Genomic DNA, 23,624 nt, shown 5'->3' with positions numbered 1-23,624 from the left:
TAAGCTATTGACGTGTGTTTTAATATTTATTTCGGGTTATTTTTGATGCTGTTTCGCAGTAATCATGGGAGTGCACGGACTGTGGAGGCTACTGGAGAGTACAGGGAAGCCCATCAACCCAGAGACACTGGAAGGAAAGATCCTAGCTGTGGGTATCCTAAACTTGGTGCGCGCTCTCTCTCTGTTGGTATCATGACATACCAGTTACTCTCTCTCTCTCTCTCTCTCTCACTCTCAATCTCTCTCTCTCTCCCTCTCTCAAATTCAAGTCTGCTTTATTGGCATGACAGAAAGGATCTATGTTGCCAAAGCATTTGCAAAGGATAAAGCCAAATAAATAATGGATAATAGACAAACATTCGTCTACACAACAATAGCATTTAAAAGAATAGTAGCAAATAAAAGCAATTCAATACATTCATTATAAATGAAGTCAATGTATAACAATACAGGACATTGGTAGGGATGGGGAGCACAAAATCATCCTCAATATCTACATTTTCTCAATTTAGATCCAAACTTTGCAGCAAGATTGATAATTTTTTCATTTTCTCCAAATAACACATTGAGCCTCTCTCTCTCTCTCTCTCCCTCCCTCCCTTCTGTGATTTGTGGAGGTTCCCATCTTTCTCTCTTAGTCTTTTACTAGAGTGGTAAAACTGTCTTGTGTGAAACCATAGCATTGACCTTAACCAGTGGCTTCCAGACATCAGTATATGGCTGAACCAGGCTGTGAAGGGGGTGAGGGACCGCGAAGGGAACAGTGTTCAAAACGCTCACCTCCTCACACTCTTCAACCGCGTCTGCAAGCTGCTCTTCTTCCGCATCAGACCGGTCTTCGTGTTTGATGGGGATGCACCGCTGCTGAAGAAGCAGACTCTGGTAGGTACAGTAGCTGTTGATTCATGTAACTGGTCTCTTTTACACTTTCCTGGTCTGACCAAGTCAACTTTCCTTGAGTCCCAAGTCAGTCTCAAGTCTTGAGGCATAAGTCTCAAGTCAAGTCCCAAGTCTCAATGTAGATTACCAAGTCAAGTCAGAACAAATCAAGAGTATCAATTTAATATCTTAAAGATACAAAATATATTTTCAATGCAATATCGCTTTAATAGGATAAAAACTAGTTAAGTGAGTTTGATTTCTATAAACAGTTTAAATGCAATAAATTCAGTCATTTTGTATAAATTCAGAAACCAGAATTTAAACTCAGTTGTATGGTGGAACAAATCTCATAACTTTCAATCTAAGTCATTTACACAAACACAAGATCTTTTGTCAAGTCTTTCTAAACCTTTTCATGTCATCAAAGTACAAGTCAAGTGAAGTCTCAAGCAATTAAAATTGTGACTGGAGTCTGACTCAAGTCCAAATCATGTGACTCGAGTCCTCACACCTGGTTTCCAAACTAACACATATTGGTTATTTCTGTAAAGCGTTACATAGCTGATACAGGTAAACGAGGATGTAATTCCCTGCTGTTAACATAGTTTGGGTGCGGCTCTCCTGCAGGCTCTGAGGAGACAGAGGAAGGAGGAGCTGAGCCGTGAGTCCAAACAGACCAACGAGAAACTCCTCAAGACGTTCCTCAAGAGACAAGCCATCAAAGCTGCACTTGGAGACCGCAGGTAAGGGCCCGGGAAAGTAAACGGGTAGAGAGATGACAAAGAATAGACACGATTACTGTCTCCGGAGATAGCTGAGTGGTTAAATCCCCCTCTGGCCGAGGAACAAATCCTGACAGAGCTTCCTCTCCTGTTTCTCCGGACTCTGTCTTCCTCGCTACTTTCGCACTGTCTAAATACTGGCTCCCACTGGCTGTGTCTGAACTGTCCCTCTTGTTTTTCTCTGTCACAGTAAGGATCCTCTTCCCAGCATCTCCAGTGTGCGGAGAGATGAGGTGGACGACATTTACGTTCTGCCGGCCCTGCCACCTGCAGAGGAGAAGGACAAAAACAGGTCAGAGGCCACAGAAGGGTTATGATTTACTAGTCATTGTTAGGGATAGGACGATATATGGAAAGTCAGTATATCACAATAATACGTGTCATAGGGGAGAAAAATGAATTGCGATATTAGCTACATTTTATTCTGCTGTAGTAATCACAAATGAGACTTCTTACAGAAAACCCCCAAATTTGGCTGAGGATAGATAAAATGTGACTCTTGCGCTAACAAGTAAATGCCGTAACAACTGTTCTTCATTTGCCCGGGGCTCTACTGGGACGCCTTGGAGATTTCTTAGAGGTCCACAGACCCCCGCTTTGAAATTCACAGATCCTAAATGTATCAGTAGGGCGAGAGTTTGAGCTTGTGGCCATTTTTGAATGACGTGTAGAAAAAACATGAGGAAAATCATGTTGTTGTTTTTTTTGCTGTGCCCTTTCCTTTGTCCCTACAGTTCAGAAGAGGAGGAAGAGAGAGAGTGGGAGGAGATGGCTGAAAATTATCACATATACCAGGTCAAATTACTACACCAAATTGAAATCTATGGCATGAAGAGAGTTTACTTTATATGATAGTGCTGTTTGATAACTGATATTTAAAGCCAGATTTCTTACTGTGTCTCAGGGGCAAATGTATGAAAACCCCAACTCGGTGGACATCAACTCCGAGGAGTTTGCCTCCCTGCCTCCTGAAATGAAACATGAGATCCTCAAAGACATGAAAGAGTTTGCCAAAAGACGCCGAACCATGTACCACAAGCCTCCAGAGGTACCGTACACTCTCACACACACACACACACACACACACACACAGACAGACATGCAGACATATTCCCTGCTTTCCTCAGTAATTCCCTGTCATTTGTCCCATAGCATTCAGGAGACTTCTCCCAGTACCAGCTGGCCGGCCTGCTGCAGAGGAACCAGCTGAACCAGCGTCTGGAGGGTGTGGAGCGAGAGATGAGCCAGCGGAGCGTCGGCGGCGCTCCACAGCTCTACGAACAGGACGGGGACCAGGACAGTCACAGTGTGGAGTCACGTAGATTGGTTTCAGAAGACAATGCTCACTATATCCTTGTTAAAGGTGAGTTAGATTCGTTTATTTTAGCGCATAGTCAACAGTGTTTCATAGGGATGGGACGTTATATTGAAATTCAATATATCGCAATAGAAAAATGAATTGTGATATTAGCTACATTTTATTTTGCTGTAGTATTCATGAGACGACTTGCCCATCACAATTTCACAAGCTCTCCATCTAAATTATATTATTTTCTCTTTGTAATGACATTTTTAAATTGTTTTTTTTTATTTTCTAGCAAGCCAATGCCATCGCTAGAAAGATTTGTGGCTCAGAAATAAACATAATTCTGCACAGTTATACTTTGTTGTCATTGAACTTTTATTTATTACATCGTATCCTGGTTGTATCGAATGGTGAACCTCATATCGTGTATTGAATCGTATCGTTAGATAAGCAAATCGTCCCATCCCTGGTGTTTCATCAGGTGGAAGAGGCATAAATCTAGAAGTGTGAAACTTGTCTGTGTTTCCTCATGTAAAACAACACTTGGCTTTTGCTCCTCAGGCTCCAAGAAGAGTGAGAAAGCTCCAGAGAGCCAGCCTGTGGCCTCGCCCTGGTCTGGAGGCCCCCTGTCAGGCCGCAGGAGACGCGGAGCGGATAAACCCAAGCCCCTGTGGCGTCCCGTCTGTGAGGAGGAGGAGGAGGAAGCGGGGGGTTCCTCTTCAGACCCCAAACCCTCTGTATCGAAACCTTCTCTTTCCTCTCGGGGAGACACGTCGCCCCCCTCACCTCGTACGCTCAAGGCCATCCAGGTCGCTATGAGTGACAGTTCAGACGAGGAGAAGACGGACCGGGAGAAGAGGGGGGGCAGTGTGTCCCCTCGCACCCTACTGGCCATCCAACGAGCTCTGGCTGAGGAGGACGATGGCGTAGCTGAAAGCGGCACTCTAACTGTTAGCTCGCCCACCAAGTCGCCGCCACATGTTCAGCATCCCGCACCACGATTGGTCATCAGCAGCTCAGAGGAAGAGCGAGAAGCCGATGATGAACCGCAATTTATTAATGGGAATTCTGGTTTTGAGGGGAACCAGTTAGGCCAAACTGTATGTGTGAAAGACACTGTGTTGGTCAGTAGTTCTGAAGAAGAGATGGAGGAGGTGATTGGACAGAGAAATAGAGCACTTCGCTCCGTAGCACTAGAGCGTCCTCACAGTCGGATATCTGACGGAGAAAAAGAGGCAGAGAGCGAGAGAGAAGCAGGGATGAAGTCAGAAGAGGAGATGAAGCGAGGAGAGTTGACAGAGACGAGTGGAGGAAAGAGGGAGAAAAAGGGAGAGCTGGACAGAGGAGAATTAGGACATGGATGGATCGGAGAGAGCCTGGATCACAATCAAGCGGACCGTTCACATCAGTCTCAGGGAGCTGCCTCCGATCAAAGGCCCTTCTCTGTCAACCTCTCTGCTCAACCACAAAGAGAACCTCTCAATGCAGAACTAAAGACTGAAACCCATCCTTTACCGTCAGAGCAGAGGAGTGAAGAGACGGTCAAAGTACTAGAGGAGAGGAATGGAGGAAGTGTGAAGACGGAGGACAGCGAGAAGAGTGACTCAGAAGGTAGCAATTATAGAACAGACTCACTCATTACATTTTAAAGATCCTGTGCAATGATTTCAACTCAGTCAGTAAAAGTTTGATGTTGATTTCTAACACACAGAGCAGAATTTTGTTTCGGTTTTTGATGTTTAGATGGTACAAAGCTTTTAGGACTGAGTGAGAGCCTAACAACCACTTTGATGTGCCATCCACTGCATGCTAACATTTCTGTCTTTGGGGAATAAATATCCAGTGTTGGAACTGCGGCACCCAGCAACAATGGAGGCACAGAGATTTTGGCTAGTTAGGCAAGTAGCTGGCAGATTACAGTCTGACAGACTGTGGGATGCCTGAATAACTATGCATATTGTCAACCAATCAGAGCATTCATTAAAGACCGGGGGTAGGTGACATCATTTACACCAGGAAGTAGACTGGAATTCTAAATCTGTTTGATTCTGTTGACAGAGGAAGAGTTTTTTCAAAGGGCGTACATTTCCACAATGCCTAGTTATAATAATTTTGCTAACTTTATATTAACAGGTCATTTGTTAAAGTATACCATGAAATTGAGGAACGCAGGTTCCTCAATTTCAAAGGTCTAGGTGTAGTGCAATTCTCATTGCACTACATCTAGACAGCTAGATGTTAACTGAAGTGCTGTGTTGTATTTGTTTTCCCAGAAAGCTTCATTGAAGTGTCAGAAGAAGAAGACTCAAAAGAAGGCGATGCAGATAATTCACTTACAGAGGTTAGAGGAGGAGCATCTCCAGTTGAGGTCCATGAAGCCGGGGACAAGAAGGAAGAAAAGCGGGAGGAGAGTTTGACCGAGGCTCTCGGTGCCCCAGCTGTTGCTTTGACATTAGAGGAAGAAGAGGAGAAAAAGAAACAGACTGAAGAGAAGGAGCCGAAGGAGAGCACAGAGACAGACTCTAGCTCAACACCTGCCACCAATGAATGGGAACACTTTGATGTTGTAAGTATTTCCAATAATGTCATATTACTATCAATACCAATACTCAGTTTAATTTGTGAAAATCCGATACTACCAAGATCCCACAGCAACAAAAATGGGCAAAAAAATGTATTACGTTATTGGATTTTTAGTACATTATGGGCTTCGTTATCTTTGATTTTATTATGTTAGAGAAAGTTATTATATGGTCAGTTATTACGTTTTGGGCCTTTACAATAGGCTGTACATGTGCAGAAGCTACCCATAGGATTTGGAACAGAAAAAAAAGAAAACAAGAATCCACTCTGTTGTTGAGATTTCCAATTCATGTAACACTAAAGGCGGCTGCTGTATGGCAAACCAGAAATGGACATGTGTTTTGGATGAAGTGTTTGAAGACGTCGGCTCTGCTCAGCTGTTCAGTAGTACAGTGCATACAGTGTCTTTGAGACGGGGCAGATGCAGTGCCTGTGTTGTGCTGCAGGATGAGCTGGAGGCGCTGGAGAGCTCCCTGCAGGCGCAGCAGAGCAGCCTGAAGGAGCAGAAACAGCAGCAGGAGAGGATGGCTACCACCGTCACCGGACAGATGTGTCTGGAGAGCCAGGTCAATTAAGGACACTGTATATACACGCACACACACACACACACACACACACACACACAACCACAGAGACATACACATCTACACACACAGACACACAGTACCAGCACCACCACTAAGCATATACATAAATATAAATAATAATAAATAGAGCTCTCATTTCAATTATATAATAAATGCAAATAATTTAAATGTGAGCTTCTAAGCTAATAAAATCATTGTAAAAATAAAATGAACTTGTAAACATACACACACACCCACTCTGTCACTGACTGGACTGGGATATGACGACCCCAAGCAGGTGTCTGTCAATCTTTGGGCAAAGTGGGGGATAACATTCTCTCTGGCTTAACCCCGGCCTCTGCCAAACATGCCCACAGCCATGACGTGCACTCGGTATTATTTCACCATCTTTGCTGTGTGTGTGTGTGTGTGTGCACATGTGTGTGTGTCACTCACTCACCTCACACAGTCGCTTAGCATTTTCTCCCTCATAAAATCTCCACTGTAAAACCTACAAAGTGTGCGGTCGTTATTTATCCCCCATCCCCCATCACCCGTCCTGTTTTGATAATGAGATGCTAAGAGCGAGGGCATTTCTCAGATGATTGTAGAAGCATGGACATAATCCCTAATGCCTAATGAAATTAGAGGGTTATTTAAATTATGTTAAAGCTACAAAAACAGGCTCAAATTTACTGATGCACATTGTAAAGTAAGACCAGGGTCAAACTCTTATTTGAAAACCTAACAAATAGCATCTTTGTCAGTTAATCTCTGGCATAATTACATCAGGCAGAACGTGAATAAACTTAAAGCAGCAATAAGAAAACAGACAATTTCATAATACTGTTTACCTCCTTTTGTCTGTGTTCAGTATTTTATTTGTGAATGACAGCCATTTAAAATTCCAATACAAATCACACATTAAAGACATGCGATAATAGTGACAATACAGCCATGACACAAACGACCAGAAGGCTTGTCAGCTTCTGTTACCTTGCATATAGTATATTGATTTTGATTTTGTGTTCATCTTGTCTTTGCCCCTCTCTGTCACACCAGGAGCTGCTGCGGTTGTTCGGCGTGCCGTTCCTGGTGGCTCCGATGGAGGCTGAGGCTCAGTGTGCGGCGCTCGACCGCACCGACCAGACCCACGGCACCATCACCGACGACTCGGACGTCTGGCTCTTTGGAGGGAGACACGTCTACAAGAACTTCTTCAGCCAGAGCAAATATGTCGAACACTACCAGTTCAGTGACCTGCAGAACCAGCTGGGTCAGTGCCAACCAGCTTTGTGTGTGTGTGTGTGTGTGTGTGTGTGTGTGTGTGTGTGTGTGTGTGTGTGTGTGTGTGTGTGTGTGTGTGCTCTCACACATACCAGGTTGTCCACAGGTCCTGAAAAAGCCTTAAAATAAATAATCTAAATTTAAGACCTTAAAAAGTATTGACGTGTCTTCAGTACAGTTATTAGAGCTCTTATATTTTTCACCATGCAGTGACAGGTTTCTTTGTGCTGGATGCCCTGACATATGTGTGTGTGTGTGTGTGTGTGTGTGTCTGTCTGTCTGTCTGTCTATCTGAGTCTATGTATTGACAGAGTTGCACATTTCTTCCTATACTATACTATAAGTTCAGATCCAGTCTTACGGTTCCGGTTGATTGCAATTGGGAGTGTGGAAATGGGAGAGGTAGGTGTTAAAAGTGTGCTAGTATAAGATACCACAGCGCTAATCTGAGCAGTTTATATAGCACATAGCAGGGACAGGTGTTTCTGTCAGCGATGAATGACGGTCTATCAGCAAGCACACCAGACTACCTTGGTGTGGCTCTGAGTGCACAAGGCTTTTAATGACTAATTAACACGGGGCTATCAGTGGCTGGAGTTCACACCGCTTCAGCCCCTCTCTCTCCACTTCCGCCTCTCCTTTTCCCTCTCTCTCTCAGTCTCCTGTCTCATCTCTCTGTCCCCCTCCTCTGCTCCAGGTCTGGACAGGACCAAGCTGATCAACCTGGCCTACCTGCTGGGCAGTGACTACACAGAGGGAGTCCCGGGAGTCGGCTACGTCACAGGCATGGAGATCCTCAACGAGTTCCCTGGGGCAGGCATGGAACCACTCACACAGTTCAGGTGTGTGTGTGTGTGTGTGTGTGTGTGTGTGTGTGTTTCATGGTTTGGGTCGATTCAGGTTCAGTTCAATCAAACGTTCATCATTAAAAATATTCTTAGTTCTGGTGGCTCAGTTGGGACACACAGCACCATGTAACCACAACGTCCCGGTTTGAATCTGGCTTGGGGCCTTTGTCGCATGTCATCCCCTCTCTCTCTCTCTTAATCCTTCCTGACTCTCTCTACTATGACAGTCTCAATAAGGCAAAAATGCCGAAAATAGCATAATTATTGAATGAAGGCTGAACTGAACACAGGGCTGCACAATCATGGCTAAGATGATAAAACAGATTATCTTGTTGTTATTATGATCACACTCATTAATCACAAATAATCAGTGTTGATAATTTGTGGATCAAAATTATTTTATTGGGCTTTTTGCAGCAACTTGTCCATATTCAGCAACAGCAAGGGTCCTAAAATCACAATATACAACTAATTAATTGTGCAGCCCTAATTGAGCCCAACTCTATATGTGCATCTATGTCTCACTTTCTTTTATTGCCCCTCTATGCTAAATCAAACACACTCTGAAATTTAATGTTGGTGATTTCTTTCTCTGTGTTGTGTACAGCTATATTATTTTAAGTATTTCTAAAGGATTATTGTGTTTTCCTGTGTGCTGTCTCACTCCTCCAGTGAATGGTGGTCCGAGGCCCAGCAGAACAAGCGCTTGGTGTCGGACCCGCGGGACTCCAAGGTTAAGAAGAAACTGAGGGACTTAAAGCTGCAGCCTGGGTTCCCCAACCCTGCTGTGGCTCAGGCTTACATGCAGCCTGCTGTCGACCAATCAGACAGCTCCTTCAGCTGGGGGCGTCCACACCTCGACCTGATCAAAGAATATCCTTTCTTTGTGTGTGCATGCGTGTGTGTTTTTGTGTTACATATGTAGTTATGTAGTTTGCATGTTTCCTTAACCAGTCTTACATTCTGTCAGAGTCGTTTTGGATGGAGCAGTCGGAAGACAGACGAGACTCTTCAGCCTGTTCTCAAACAGCTCAACACCCAACAGGTAACGGGGAGAGAATCGAGATCAAAAGAAAGACACGCACATCCAAAAGATAGGTGCTGGATCAAAGAAAATATCAAGTGTATTTCAACTGAGAGGGTGGCTGTTCAAGTTTCAGTTATTTATTTCTGAGCTTTCAGTCTCAGGGACCTTCATCAAAGCATTCGTATTTGTCTCGCTCTTTCTCTCCATCACCCTCCCTTGTCTGTGTCCTGTGTTACTATGAAGTTTTGAAAAAGGAAATAAAATTAGTTTGTATCCCTCCATCACTTACACGCTCTCTTCCACTGTTTCACTGCAGACTCAGCTGCGGATCGACTCGTTCTTCCGTATGGAGCAGCAGGAGAGGCAGGCGATCCGCAGCCAGCGACTCCGCCGCGCGGTCACCTGCCTGAAGAGGAAGGAGAGAGAAGGAGAGGGGCAGGAGGAAGAGGAGGAGGAGGAGGAGGAAATGCTTTCCCCATCCAAATCGAAGAAAGGGAAGGCAGCAAGCCAGAGTCAGAAGATTGGAGGAGGAGTAGGAGAAATGGATGCAAGGCCTGTGGCAGGAGGAGGGTTTCTAGGGTCAGAGGTCATTGTTGAGTCTCCTCTTAGTTCTCTGAAGGAAGTCAACAGCCCCAGCCGTGAGAGTGAGTCCCTCTCAGCCCATAACAAGGCCGTCCCTCAACCTAAGACGGTCCCGCAGAGGGCCGGGCAGAGCAGAGGCAGCAGCAGTTCTGGCGAGGACAGTGATGGTGGCAATGAGGTTGCCATGGTAACGGCTCGATCTGCGTTCGAGGGCAGCCGGCGAGGCCGTGGCACAAGAGGCACAAGAGGCACAAGAGGCACACGAGGGAGGGGAAGAGGCAGAGGGAAGAAGCTGTGAGAAAAGAAGTAGGAACTTGAAACTTCTGACTGGGTCTCAGTAATTATAATATTAGGAGGAAAAACAGAGGCTTCAAACTCTGAAATGTCTGTAATATTATATTTGGTATTTATAAACATCTTGTGTGGAGACAAATGTGAAGGAAAAATTATGTATTTTCTGAACTCATGACAACTGATGAATTGTTTGTCTGTATTTATAATATTACATTATTTTGTACACTATCCATGCGTCTGAAAATGTTTTTTTACATACTAGTAACCTGTGAGCAGAACTACAACATTTTCCATTTAATGAGCCGCAAGAATTTCTTAAATATATTGAAAATTGTTATGGTGATGTTTTGTCAATAGAAGTAATTCAACTCCATAGTGATGTCAGTTTGGCTCAGACCCGTCAATTGTTGTGTCGATGTGTTAACAGTGAGATTCAGGCAGGTGCAAGTCTTTAGTGCCACACGTCCTTTTCATTGCACAGATTGTTTCCCCACAGGCTGTATTTCAGTCTCCATTTGTCACTGCTTCCACCCCTCTGACCAGTCCCTCCAACACATACACACACACACACAGAGAGAAGCGTTTGCAAACACATGAAATTAAGATAATAATTAATAAATAATAAATAATTAAGCTATTCCTGCATAACTACCTGCAGTTGCTATCACTTGCACCGAGTTCTGTGTTCATTCTGCCAGGTGTTATTCTCATTTCTTTAATATTCCTCCTCGCTCCCTAGCGGATCGGTTTCAGTGGGCAGCTGTTGCTGTCAGTTGGTTTTAGTACATGAGAAGGGGGCTTCAGCATCCCCCAGAGAGGGAGAGACAAATGTGACGTGGGGTTGAGGGTCGGGTGGGGTGGGGTGATTGGAGAAGGAGTAGGAAAAGTCTGTGTGTGGAGGGGGGAGGGGGGTGCATTAACTCAAAACCACACAAGTAGACCTCTAACAACCTACTGGAAACCCAGATCCAGATTGTCCCAAATCCAAAGGACTTAATCTGGGACCACAAACCAAGAAAGGCAGGAAGTTTGGCTGCCAAAGATATTTTGTAGCCTGTTCTGGTTGTGTGTTGCTGCCCCCCTGCGCTCCTTGAACCCAGACTCCTTCAGACACGAAGACCCAACAGTCCAAGGCCATGGAGGACTCCAAGACCGGAGAAGAAGGTGAGTGTTTGAATAAGATTGAATAATACACCGTGACAATTCTGGCTAATTTTGTCAAATTCTGTTTTTTTGTCCTTTAACAAGGTCACATAATTTTTATGCAGTTTTAAACTTTAACTCTAACATATTGATAACTTCCTATGTGCTGCACATTTCACAGGTGGCAGTGTTTGTTTTACCTATGCATGTGTATGTAAATGTAAATCTTCTATACCGGTGTGGTATGAATAGCTTGTCAGAACTTACATACAACATAGATCTAACATGTGTAAGTGTTGAAATATTAAGTTCCTTCAAACAACTCTGTCTCTGTCAGTTGATGACAGAGTCAACAGCCATTTGTATGTGTATTGTTGCCAGGTGTATTTAAAACACACACACACACACACACACACAGAGGAATGCTATAAACTGAGTTCATGAGCACTCCATAACCTCATATAGTCAACCTTTTCATTGCTGCTCCATGGGCTCCCCTGACCTTCTCCCTGTACTGGTGTGAAATAACTGAAGTTGTGTGTCAGATGTTCTAAATAACATTTAGTGTTGACTCTGACACTGGTTCAGAGATAGCTGGAGCTTCCACACTGGGATTACGTTGCAAATAAACAAACAAAGCAGGATCAGAGGGGCTTTATGAGCCAAAATGGGGTTCATTTATAGAGCATAGTAACAAATGATACCTCCTTATATGATATGAAATAAGTCTAGGCAAGCCTAGTTCAGCCGGACCGTGAATGCAGCCTGTGGGGAACCCTGTCTGTCAGGAACTGAAACTTTGGACCCATGACTTTCTGTCCATAAATGGTACTGGACCCTCTTTTCATATAGGTTCTAGAAGAAACTTCCTCCGTATTGAAAGTCAGTGAGACGTAGGGCAACATTTTCAGGCTCTTGGGCAACTGTGTCCTAAAACAGCTGCTTTGTAATAAAATGTGTCATGGAAAATGAATTGGAGTGCTCTGAATCTGCACACATAGTTGACTCAGTGCAATCCATTCAATCTTCCATGCCACAATGCATGCAACACCACCTGTTTTCTGGCATAAGTTTTTGCTCCAGGCTAGTTATACTGATGGCCTACACAAAGGGACTTATGCACATGCGCATTTCCAAAATGGGGAGTCAGTTAGGGACACAGAGTATTCTTGGAGCAAGAAAGCGAAAAGCAAGAAATGCAAAAAAAAGCTACTCGTAATGTTTGATGTAAGGCGTATTTCAATGCCATTTTCAACTGATACCTGTTCTGTTGATGTACTTGTTTTTCACTTTGAGCATAACTATTTGCCTTTGAAACGCCATGGGAGTAAAATACTAATTCTCTGATCGATGCCTCTCTGTCTGTGGTTGCCATAGCAGGTCCTGCTGTGGATGCAGAGCTTGCCAAAGCCATCATGGCTCGGCATTTCCGTCCATCTCTCATCGTCACGGAGGCCTGGGAGGGCTACACCTTCGCTGGCCTGGAGATCCGCATCAAGGAGTCCACAGACCTCTATGGAGCTGTGCTCTGGCCCTCGGTACACACAAACTCTTATATAATTTAGCTGCAGTGCCATCAGCGTCTTTATTAGTGATGTTAAATTCATCAGTCATCAGTTCATCAGTAATTGTATTCTGGACTCTAATATCTCCCAACAGGCTCTGGTGTTGTGTCATTTCCTGGACACCAACCGTGACAAGTACAACCTGACAGACAAAAATGTGATTGAACTGGGTGCTGGAACCGGGCTGGTCACCATAGTATCCAGTCTATTAGGTACTGACGAAAACAATGTGTTGTTTTGGTGTTGTTTGCTTCCACTGCCTCTTTCTTAGTCTTTCACCATCATGTTTTCTCTTTCTTCTTTCTCTGAGCCTTTTCGTACCTCACTCCCTCTAACTCTGAACTGCTGCACCTGTCTCCAGGTGCGAAGGTAACCTCCACTGACATGCCAGATGTGTTGGGGAACCTCCGGTACAATGTTCTCCGGAACACCAGAGACCGTTGCAAGTACATCCCGCAGGTAGGTTTATGCTAATATTTGGCATGGTACTTGTATCCATAGTACTGATGGCAAAATCCACCCAAAAACAATGTACTTTGCATTTGTGGGTCCATTGTGGTGTTTGGTGGTGTATTTTTCTTATTCTCGTGGATAACTGGCTAAACGTAGACAACGTGATGCCACATTGAGATATTTCCAGCTCAGCTACAATGGAGTTTGATAGCAAACATTTTTCAGCTACTTAAAACATCAATGCCAAACGTCAGGTTTTGGTCTCAGCACCTCAGAATCAAAGATCAAGAGCTTCTTTCTAGACTCACCATTTTGCTTCAACGTTCAACAAGCACACAGGGAGAAATCCATCATAGAAGAGGCAGAGATACCAATTTCTCCACTGACATTAGCCTCAATAGACCAGAATGAAATGCAGCCACAATGTTGTGTTTTGAGTAAGGTGTGCGACTCACTTTTTCTCAACTGGAAAACCACTGTCATTGTCGCTATTGCTCATCTACACGTATAATCCACAGCTGAATGCAACAAGTTCACACCTCTCTGGGGCTTGTCAAAAGGCATTCTGGGAAATGTAGGAAATCACTAAATTAAGTAGAAGTAGATGAGGCAGGTTGAGGGAAAGTGGGTCAACCAAAAAAGTGGTTTTACAACATATTGCAAAATAACTCCTGAAATTCAACATCACAGTTTGATGATATATAGCAGTGTAAGAGTATCCAAGGGTGGAGTTCTCCTTTTAAATCAGGAGTAGAACATAAAGGTCTGAAATAAATCTGAAACCCTTGGTGATTTTGCACCAACAACCCTATTTCCAGGTCACTGAGCTCACCTGGGGCCAGGAGCTGGAGCAGCGTTTCCCACGCGCCACCCATTGTTTTGACTACATCCTGGCAGCCGACGTGGTCTACTGCCATCCGTACCTGGAAGAGCTGATGGACACCTTCGACCACCTGTGTCAGGAAGGAACGCAGATCTTGTGGGCCATGCGCTTCCGCCTCGACCCGGAGAACAGCTTTGTGGAGCGCTTCCAGAAACGCTTCCACATGGAGGAGCTATACGACCTTCCCAGCCTCAGTATCAAACTGTACCGAGGCTGGAGGAAGGACAAGTGGACCGTGCCGCACTCAGGAGAGGCTGCGGCCTGAAGAGCCAGCCAGAGACTCAGAGACTCTGGATCTGTGTGTGTGTGTGTGTGTGTGTGTGTGTTTGTGTGTGTGTGTGTGTGAGTGACTGTAATAACTTATAAAGAATGGTGCTGAATTGATACCTCTCAAATTTAGAAATTTTCTTCATGAACGGGAAGGTGTTATTTATTAATGTTATGTACAGTAGGCTATGTTGTAGATCTATGTTTTGGGGTTTTTTTCCACAACTTTGTTTTTTTTTTTGGAGATGGCAATGTTTGTAGGTTGATATATAGTCAAGAGTTTCTTGCTTAATATATCACAATATCAAGGTGTGATCTGTATTTTTTTCATATGTTGGTTGAGAAATATTCTAAAAGTTGTTCCAGTTTTTGCTTATTAAAACTCCAATTCAAGATTTCCTAAACGATCTTAAAGTGAAACTGACATGGTTTATAATGCTGCTTTTCCACTGCATAGTACCGGCTCAACTCGCCTCGCCTCGCCTCGACTCGACTCGCTTTTGGTAGTACCACTTTGGTTTTCCACTGCAGATAGTACCCCCTCAATGTGCCCCACCCCCCAAACTGGTCGTCATAGCGACGCTGCGACGCTGCATGAAACGCGACACACAGCTACAATGGAGGATATCGAAGCGATGGTGTTCTTGATTCTCGGTATGTGGCTGTTAGTCACAGCAAGAAGACAGATTTTATTTCAGAAGAGGCTGAAGGCAGCGAGACAACAGACTGCTCTCTGGCTGCTCAAGGCGACACAAGAGGGTAAGCTAGCCTGGTAGCTAATGTTAGCATATACGTCCCGTGTCGCGATGACGATTCTCTGACCAATCAGTGGTCTGCAGTGTTTTCACGTCACCCTTTGGTTTCGCCTCAGCTCGCCTCAGCCCGCTTGGAACCTCGACGGAGGTGCTACGAAAAAAAGTACCAGGTACTAGGTAATATGGTACCTGGTACCTGGTACTTGGCCAGTGGAAAACCAAAAAAGCCGAGTCGAGTCGAGCCGGTACCATGCAGTGGAAAAGCGGCATAAACAAATTTATATCTAATATCTAATTGTGTAATTAGGAGTGGGACCCCAAAATATTGGCTACCCATAGCCATTTTATTGCCAACCTTTTTTTTCTTTTCAGTTGTCATTTCTTTCAGAGATTTTTAAATAAAGTGTTGTAACGTCACCTCCTGTCAAGTACAAAAGCTTCCCCTCTCACACCATGCAGACACATCATGAGGTTAATAATCACTAGTTAAGACTACAACATACCGTAGACGTGAAAACCAAAAGAAAAAACATTTTCAATTGACCCATTGCATTCCTCCTTTAACTCAAAGTAGCTTAACACCAAGTTTGCTCCAATGTTTACTGACTAACATTTTCTACAAAGGTGGAATGTAGCACATCAATTACAGGTACAGTAGTTACTGTATTGGAGTACTAATGAGTACTGATACTTTTTGATTAGTACAGTGAGGCCTGTTACTAACCATACATCACAGTCATTGCAACCTTTACCTCTAGCTTTGTTTATCATCATCATACTATAAAGCAAGGAATCTCTGTCTGTATGTGTGTCCTTCGCATATCTCGAGAACCGTTCGTCCGATCTACTTCACGCTTGGCGGGTGTATTGCTGGGGACCCAAAGACGTGTAGTGTCGGATTGGACACGCGACACGTTCAATATTAATAAACTTTGAATAAACAAGCGAACAGCGCTCTGTGCAGCAGCGGGGCTCAAAGCAAGCGACTGATAGCCTACGCCTATTTTGAACAGGCACTGCACTAGTACTATAAAGCAAGGAATCTCTCTCTGTATGTGTGTCCTTTGCATATCTCAAGAACCGTTCGTCCGATCTACTTCACACTTGGCGGGTGTATTGCTGGGGACCCAAGGACGTGCGGTGTCGAGTGTGAAGTTGTTTGGATGAACGGTTCTCGAGAAAGCTGCAAGCAGCAGTGCCCGTTCCGAAAAGGCATGTTTTGAACGGGCACTGCACTAGTTTGACCAAAAACTAGACATTTCCAATCTCAGACTAACTGATGAATTTATTTGCAAGGACCATACCCAAAGTGGCAAATCCAGCAATTTCAGGAAATCCAAACATATGTTGGGACATGCACAACACAAGACAAGCATTACCTGAGTACATTTTCACTGAATTAAACAATCAATAGTCTTTCCACCTTTGCTAATTTGCAGATCACACCCTCATCCCACCACATAATGTTGCATGTGCTGCTTCAGCAGCCTAACAGGGCCATCATTTGCTCACACACAATTATTGTGTGTTTTTGGAAGCTAACCAATTGGCTTGATTATCTACTTGCGAGAACTAGGTTAGAACCACCTGCTATTAATATGACCTCTTAAATCCCATGTCTAATTTATGATTCTAAATCCCCCAACATTTTCAGGTTTATTTTCTGCCCTCTGTCTTTCTCTGTCATCTTGTTCGTGTGATGGATATGTGTTGTTTGGCTGCAGGAGGACAGGAGTGGTGAAGAGGTGGATAAAGGAAGAATGGAGAAGTTATCTTAGCCAGAGACAGAAAAGCATCATGCATGTCAAGACAAAGACATACTGGACAACTGAAATTGTCTTCTACCTTGCAGACCAGCCTTGTCACCAGTCACCAGTTTGATCTCTTGATAATAAATGACCTGCATGTTGCTGCAGTGCTGCCTTTCATCAAGCTTGAAAAATTCTTCTCTTTTTTCCAAATAAGGCTGCTCCACAGCAACAACAGATGTAACAGAGCAGGGCAGTGACCTCACCACTCCACACTAGCAGCTCCCCATAACCATCTCTCACCTCCTTCATACCAGACTATGCAGGGCAGAGAAAATACCAAGAAGCCCTGGATGGGGTTACAGGTTTTAGGACGTGGGGAGAGAGGATTTAGCGTAACGATAACAGAAACCGGAGAGGTGATATTTATTGGTGAAATGCTGACAAAATCTACTGGAGGGAGGTTGAATTGAGGTTAATGTTACAGGAGCCCCTTCTTTTCTTGGGGTCTGCACACACGCCAGCCCTATCCTGTTACTTCACCATCTCTGGTGAAGCAATTGAGGGCATCGCAGCGAAGTGAGCAAACACACACAACATGGATAAGTTCCAAACTCTGTGCCTCATTTTTAAATAGGCCGAGCTTTTGGCCTGATGAGACCTCCTCGCTGCATACCTTTCAACTTCTGCCGTGCCCATTGTCAGATAACAAAACTGAAAATGTCATCATACGTCACACAAATTGTGACACTGAATTAATAACAATCCAAATCAGATTATGAACTTTTTAAGTTTTGCAAAATGTAAATGTTCTTGTGATAAATCTTGTGCAAAGGGTACAATATCATATACAGTTATAGTCAAATCATTCAATAGAGTTAGTACAGAGAAGAAGGCAGTACAGCCTTTAGCTTATCTTCATATTATAACCAATATGAGATTGCAGACGGTGGAGGCTTCTGGAAAATACCTACAGGAACGTCCATCAGCCACACTGTAAGCAAATTTCCTGGCTGTTGCTATCATGACATTCCAGTTAATCTCTCTCTCTCTCTCTCTCTCTCTCTCTGTCTCTCACTGACTCATCTCTCTCTTTCAGCCTGTCGTTCTATTGTGTGTATCTGCACACGCTCTTGCTCTTGTATCTTGCATTCTTGCTGGTGTTTATATATCACGGGCAGCCCCCTAAAAATAGGTTGTGTCCTTGTGGTGATGATGGGTGTGTCCAACAGGATGCTGATTCTGTATAACCTCGCCGTCTGAGATCTCAAGATGCAGTCAGATTGCTCCTCAATCTCTGGAATATAAACACGCAGCAGGGAGGTAAAGGGTTGCAGGTAAAGGGCTTGAACTTGAATGTATTGTGCTGGTGGAGGAAGCTGTTGTGGTGAGAAATGTACTGATTGCTATTTTAACAAGACCTTGAATACTATGTTTACTTACTATGTTTACTGCACACAGTGGTGATCATATTAGAGGGCTGTCTGGTGATTAGAGATTTGTTTTCGCTACTTGGCTAGCTAGATTATATGACTTGAAACATCATAAATGATATGACCACTAACAAACTGAGGTTTAAAGAGAGGCTGAACACAAAGCAAAGCAGAATTTGTGAGTAGAAACTTTTGTTTTGAACACTGGGGGAGAGCTGCATTTCTATTCCATTTTCCATCCATTTTCCCTGTTTTTGCATGCATTTCTGATATCTGTCTCTCCAATAGTTAACAGGGTTTTACATGGATACTTTGCCCACATCATACAATTTCATGATATGTGGGGAGGAGGACGAGGAGGAAGAGGAAGAAGAGGAGGAGGAGGAAGAGGAAGAGGAGGAGGAGGGAAATGGGGAGGACACAGGGGAGGAAGAAGATGAAAAGAACCAAGCAGTGGGAGCAAAAGGTGAGATTCCCAAGCTGTCAATCAAAGTGAGCAGAGATGCGCTACATGTTGATTCAGACCAAACAGATGCCAGTGACTCTGTCTCATTTCTGTTCAGACGATTCACACAGCAACGAGTCTGCTGTGCAGAGCGAGCGAAGACCAGCCTGGGCTCCCAGTTTCTACTACAAGGCTGATAAAGAGGTGTACCATTACGTCGGGCAGGAGATCATCATCCAAGAGTCTATTGACTCCTTTGCGGGCATGATCTGGCCAGCGGTGAGTAGCTCTTTTATTTAGCTTGTCCTGCCTGTGCTCTTTGCCTCCAAACTCAAAATACAACTGTATTCTCACATACAACTGATATTTTACTGAAATCCTTGTTGCCATAAAGATAATATTGAATGTCACAGTATTAGATAGTAATACTGAATGATAATATAATCTTTATTGCCCTCAGGCACTGGCCCTCTGTCAGTACCTTGAGACTCATCGTGAACAGTTGAGTCTTCTGGACAAGGCTGTCCTGGAGATCGGGGCAGGAACTGGCCTAGTGTCCATTGTAGCAACACTACTTGGTATGTCACAAATGCACTGATTGGAAATTATGACATCACCAATTCAATTCAATTCAATTCAATTCAATTCAATTCAAGGGGGCTTTATTGACATGAAAGTTACACAGCAATATTGCCAAAGCAGTGAAATAGGAATATCATCCTCCCCTCCCTGAATCAGTGTACAAGAGTATTTTGGTACCTCCTTCGTGAAGGATCCGGGGTGCTGCGTAATCAGCTCCCATACATACCCTCCACTGCAGAGTATAAGTTTGCCCATGGTATGTAATTAGTGTTTGTGTAAATTGATGATATCAACAAGATGTGTATTTAGAGGGGAAAATATTTTTTAAATGACATAGGTAGATGGAATAAATAAGAAAAAATACATTAATATACATTCACTAAATATGAGATATGACTGCCTTGAACTTTAAATAATCATTCAATTAATGATTTCCATGAGACGCTGGTACGTTACCATGGCAACAGAATCATTTGAACAAACATTCCAGAGGCAGTTGTGATGAACATTCTAACAGTCTCATGTTCTGTCCACAAGAAACATTCTTGGGATCAAAATCAAAATTCTATGGAACCCATTTTAGGTACCAAAGGAAATTACCATAATACACTAGGAAGAGTCCTTTCTATCCATTCACCTTCTGTGTTTTTTTGTAACTGCGGTCCTCAGGTGCCTGGGTGACGGCCACAGACCTTCCAGATGTTCTGAGTATGTTGAGGCTCAATCTGTCCAAGAACACCAGAGGGCACTGCAGGCACACGCCCCAGGTGGCGTCGCTGTCCTGGGGTCACGACCTGGAGCACACCTACCCTACGTCCATCTATCGCTACGACTACGTGCTGGCGGCTGACGTGGTCTATCATCACGACTTCCTGGATGAGCTTCTGGTCACCATGAAGCATTTCTGCCAGCCAGGAACGACTCTGATCTGGGCCAACAAGGTCCGGTTTGAGACGGATCTGACGTTCACTGAGAACTTTAAAAAGTCCTTCCACACAAGCTTGCTGTTTGAAGATGGGGAGACGGACATGAAGATCTTCACGGCAACTTGCAGGGAGGGGGAGAGAGAAGGCCATGCGGTTGAGGAAATACAGGATGAGCTGAGACAGAGGGAGGAAGGTGAGGGAGAGAGGGAGGAGGAAGAGGGAGAGAGGGAGGGAAAGGAAGGAGAGTGGGAGGAAGAGAAGGGAGAGGAGGAGGAGGAAGAGGCTGAGGAAGAGAAGATGGTAGGAAACATGGAAGAGGAGTGTCCCTATCTCAATAAAGAAAACAATAAGGGTAAGGAAAATGATAATGATGAAGTAGAGGCAAAGGAAGTACTCAAGGCAAAAAACTGGTCACAGGGCCGAGGAAGAGGTGATAAGGAAGGAAAAGATGAGGATGAGGGAGGGAAAGAGGAAGAGGAGAGGTGGAGTCAGTCATCTGAGCAGATAATGGATCTCAAGGATGAAGGCTATGAAGCGGATGACAAGGATGAAAGAGAGAACAGTGACTCTAGATGTAGCACCGCAGCCAGTGATGAAGACATTATAGGTGAGTCATCATCATGATCAGTGTAAATGCACACTACCTTATATATTCTATAAATCGATCATTACTAACAAAAGTGTCTGCTTTAATATTCAATGTTTGTTGATAGCTCACTTTGCTTTGTCATAAATACAGATGTAATCTGTAAGACAGTACACCAGCATTTGATTTTCCTAGCGAATCTTAGAGACTTGGTGTTCTACATTTAGACATGAGACTTGACTTGAGACTTGACATTAATGACATGGACTTGACTTGGTAATCTACATTTAGACTTGGGACTTGACTTGAGACTGACTTGGGATTTAAGCAAAGTTGACAAAGTTGACACTTCTGGTCTGGAACTCAAGCGTAGCCTAAAAGAACAAGGGACTCATGTATGCACACTGCCATTAGATTACTCAATTTATTTAGTGTCCTTTTATTGGACTATCAAGCTATTGACCCCTTGTCTGGTCTCACCAACTGATGTTCATGTGTTTTATTATGCTTTTATGTTATGGGTTTTTGTTGTTGTTTTTACCATATGTCTTATTGCATGTTTTTACTATAAACTGTGTCTGCAAACCAAACCTCCCTCATGGGACAATAAAGTTTAAATTTAATTGAACTGAAACTCACTTGAAAATGTTTAGGATCTGATCAGCCTTCTCTACACAGGTCAGGAGCACATGAAGCAGACAGCTGAGCAGCAGGAGAGGAAGCCGGCCTGGGCTCCTAGCTGCTATGGCAGGAACGGTAAAGATATCTACTACTACGTAGGGCAGGAGATTGGCATTTATGAGTACATAGACTCCTATGGAGCAGTGATGTGGCCAGCGGTGAGTACCTCTGAAAAGATTAAATAAATACCACAATGCAGGTTACAGACACTGTGGGTTCCACAGATTACATACTATGTTTCTCACCAATATGTTGTACCAATTTGGTACATATTGTACCAATATGTACCAAATCATTACAGCTTTCCTGCCAGCAAGCACTGTTTTAAATGACAGAAACCAAACCCCACTTGACTGGAGAAAACACAGTACAAGATCTCTTCTGTCATCTCATTGGAACACAGGATGTATCATTTGTCCTCTGTCTCTGCCCGCAGGCACTGGCTCTGTGTTCCTTCCTGGACACCAACAGGGAGAGGGTGAACCTTCAGGGGAAGCAGGTTCTGGAGCTGGGAGCAGGAACGGGTCTGGTCGCCGTTGTGGCCAGTCTACTGGGTGAGCAAACATTCTCCAATTCACACAACTTGGCCAAGCCGACGTGAATAGAATCACAGAGTCCAGGAAATGCGCAAGGAGTTTGATTTGACTTTGGCAAAGGCATCGTACACAAGATTTCACACAAAACACCAGGTGCATTGATGTGAAAAAAAAAGACTGGTGGACTTGAATAGGGCTTATGTGTAGCACTCATACAAAAGCTGAAGTGAGCTCGTATTGTTATGTAGCATCCTATGATATGATTTCACCATCTATTTTAACTGTATTGCTTGGTTTTACCTGTGCCACCTGTGCTGATTTTTCCTGCATCACTACAATCAATGGACTTCTGTTGCAAAGATACCATAAAACCTAACTACTCAAATTCCTGAGTACATTACTAATGTTTTCATAGAATAAATGAGACTGAGGAGCGCTGCTTTGCTTACCAAGTATGAAGGAAAGAATCAAGATTTATACCTCAAAAGGCAAAAGAGGGAATCAAGCTCATCAAGCTAGTCAAGAAGGTCATTGTTAATGTTATTCTGGTTAATGGTTAATAATAACACAGGTCATGATTCTGTGTGTTCAGGAGCTTCAGTCACAGCCACTGACCTGCCTGACGTCTTGGGTAACTTAAAGGCCAATGTGATGAGGAACACCAAGGGGCGCTGCAGGTACACACCCCAGGTGGCGACTCTGTCCTGGGGTCATGACCTGGAGCGCACCTACCCTACGTCCGTCTATCGCTACGACTACGTGCTGGCGGCTGACGTGGTCTATCATCACGACTTCCTCGATGAGCTTCTGGTCACCATGAAGCATTTCTGCCAGCCAGGAACGACTCTGATCTGGGCCAACAAGGTCAGATTTGAGACGGATCTGACGTTCACTGAGAACTTTAAAAAGTCCTTCCACACAAGCTTGCTGTTTGAAGATGGGGAGACGGACATGAAGATCTTCATGGCAACTTGCAGAGAAGGAGAGAGAGAGAGAAAGAGGGGGATCTGGTAGATTTGACTTTCCGCAAGAAGTAGAAACACCTTTCACGCAGCACTGCTGACTAAGCTTGTGTACATGGAGATTTACAGTATACGCTCTCACAGCAAAGATACAAAGGGTAGATGAAACCAAGCTCTGGATGTTACGCCTCACTCTGTTCGAACTTCTTCTTCCTGTTAAGTTAAAAAAGCACTGCAGATGGTAAACAGGATTTACACAGGAAAGGACAGTCTTTTTTAACTCCATGTGGCCCAGGTCTGATACCATGTTTACGCTCAATACAAAGGTCAGATCTGTGCTACATGAAGTTAAAAAACTGTTTCTGTTCATCTGTAAACAAAATCACAAATCAACATCCAGATCCCAACAATCAAATGATCTCTCAGAAAATCTGCATGAATGATAGAACAATGTCCCATTTTTAACCATGTGAATTACGAGGTTTTTTTTTACGCGTTACAC

General features: G+C 43.9%; 4 protein-coding genes across 4 annotated transcripts; all 4 read left to right on the top strand.

Moving 5' to 3' along the window:
• The first annotated feature begins 64 nt into the window (after positions 1-64).
• ercc5 (excision repair cross-complementation group 5) lies at positions 65-10,331 on the top strand. The gene is made up of 15 exons (XM_071542540.1): positions 65-152; positions 707-882; positions 1,510-1,625; positions 1,855-1,956; positions 2,399-2,459; positions 2,569-2,712; positions 2,817-3,027; positions 3,532-4,581; positions 5,244-5,536; positions 6,000-6,119; positions 7,182-7,395; positions 8,104-8,248; positions 8,927-9,127; positions 9,215-9,299; positions 9,598-10,331. Exons 1-15 carry the CDS (start codon positions 65-67, stop codon positions 10,159-10,161), a joined length of 3,570 nt encoding a protein of 1,189 aa, XP_071398641.1. The 3' UTR covers positions 10,162-10,331.
• Positions 10,332-11,290: 959 nt separating this feature from the next.
• On the top strand, positions 11,291-14,466 carry mettl21e (methyltransferase like 21e). Its single transcript, XM_071542543.1, has 5 exons — positions 11,291-11,321; positions 12,699-12,838; positions 12,960-13,077; positions 13,227-13,324; positions 14,137-14,466. The coding sequence occupies exons 1-5, from the start codon at positions 11,294-11,296 to the stop codon at positions 14,464-14,466; spliced, it is 714 nt and encodes a 237-aa protein (XP_071398644.1). The 5' UTR covers positions 11,291-11,293.
• A 4,271-nt stretch (positions 14,467-18,737) lies between these two features.
• On the top strand, positions 18,738-20,791 carry LOC139663787 (protein-lysine methyltransferase METTL21C-like). The gene is made up of 5 exons (XM_071542528.1): positions 18,738-18,857; positions 18,988-19,128; positions 19,310-19,427; positions 20,101-20,709; positions 20,775-20,791. The coding sequence occupies exons 1-5, from the start codon at positions 18,738-18,740 to the stop codon at positions 20,789-20,791; spliced, it is 1,005 nt and encodes a 334-aa protein (XP_071398629.1).
• On the top strand, positions 20,668-23,561 carry LOC139663797 (protein-lysine methyltransferase METTL21C-like). The gene is made up of 4 exons (XM_071542542.1): positions 20,668-20,964; positions 21,622-21,782; positions 22,061-22,178; positions 22,753-23,561. Exons 1-4 carry the CDS (start codon positions 20,865-20,867, stop codon positions 23,172-23,174), a joined length of 801 nt encoding a protein of 266 aa, XP_071398643.1. The 5' UTR covers positions 20,668-20,864; the 3' UTR covers positions 23,175-23,561.
• Positions 23,562-23,624: the final 63 nt, after the last annotated feature.

The sequence above is a fragment of the Centroberyx affinis genome, unplaced genomic scaffold (genome assembly GCF_046629955.1).
Source record: "Centroberyx affinis isolate AG114_WGS23_722 - 3 ecotype Tasmania unplaced genomic scaffold, CSIRO-AGI_Caff_v1 ptg004122l_1, whole genome shotgun sequence".
In the NCBI taxonomy this organism is placed as follows: domain Eukaryota; kingdom Metazoa; phylum Chordata; class Actinopteri; order Beryciformes; family Berycidae; genus Centroberyx; species Centroberyx affinis.
This window is presented reverse-complemented; position numbering and strand designations above follow the sequence as displayed.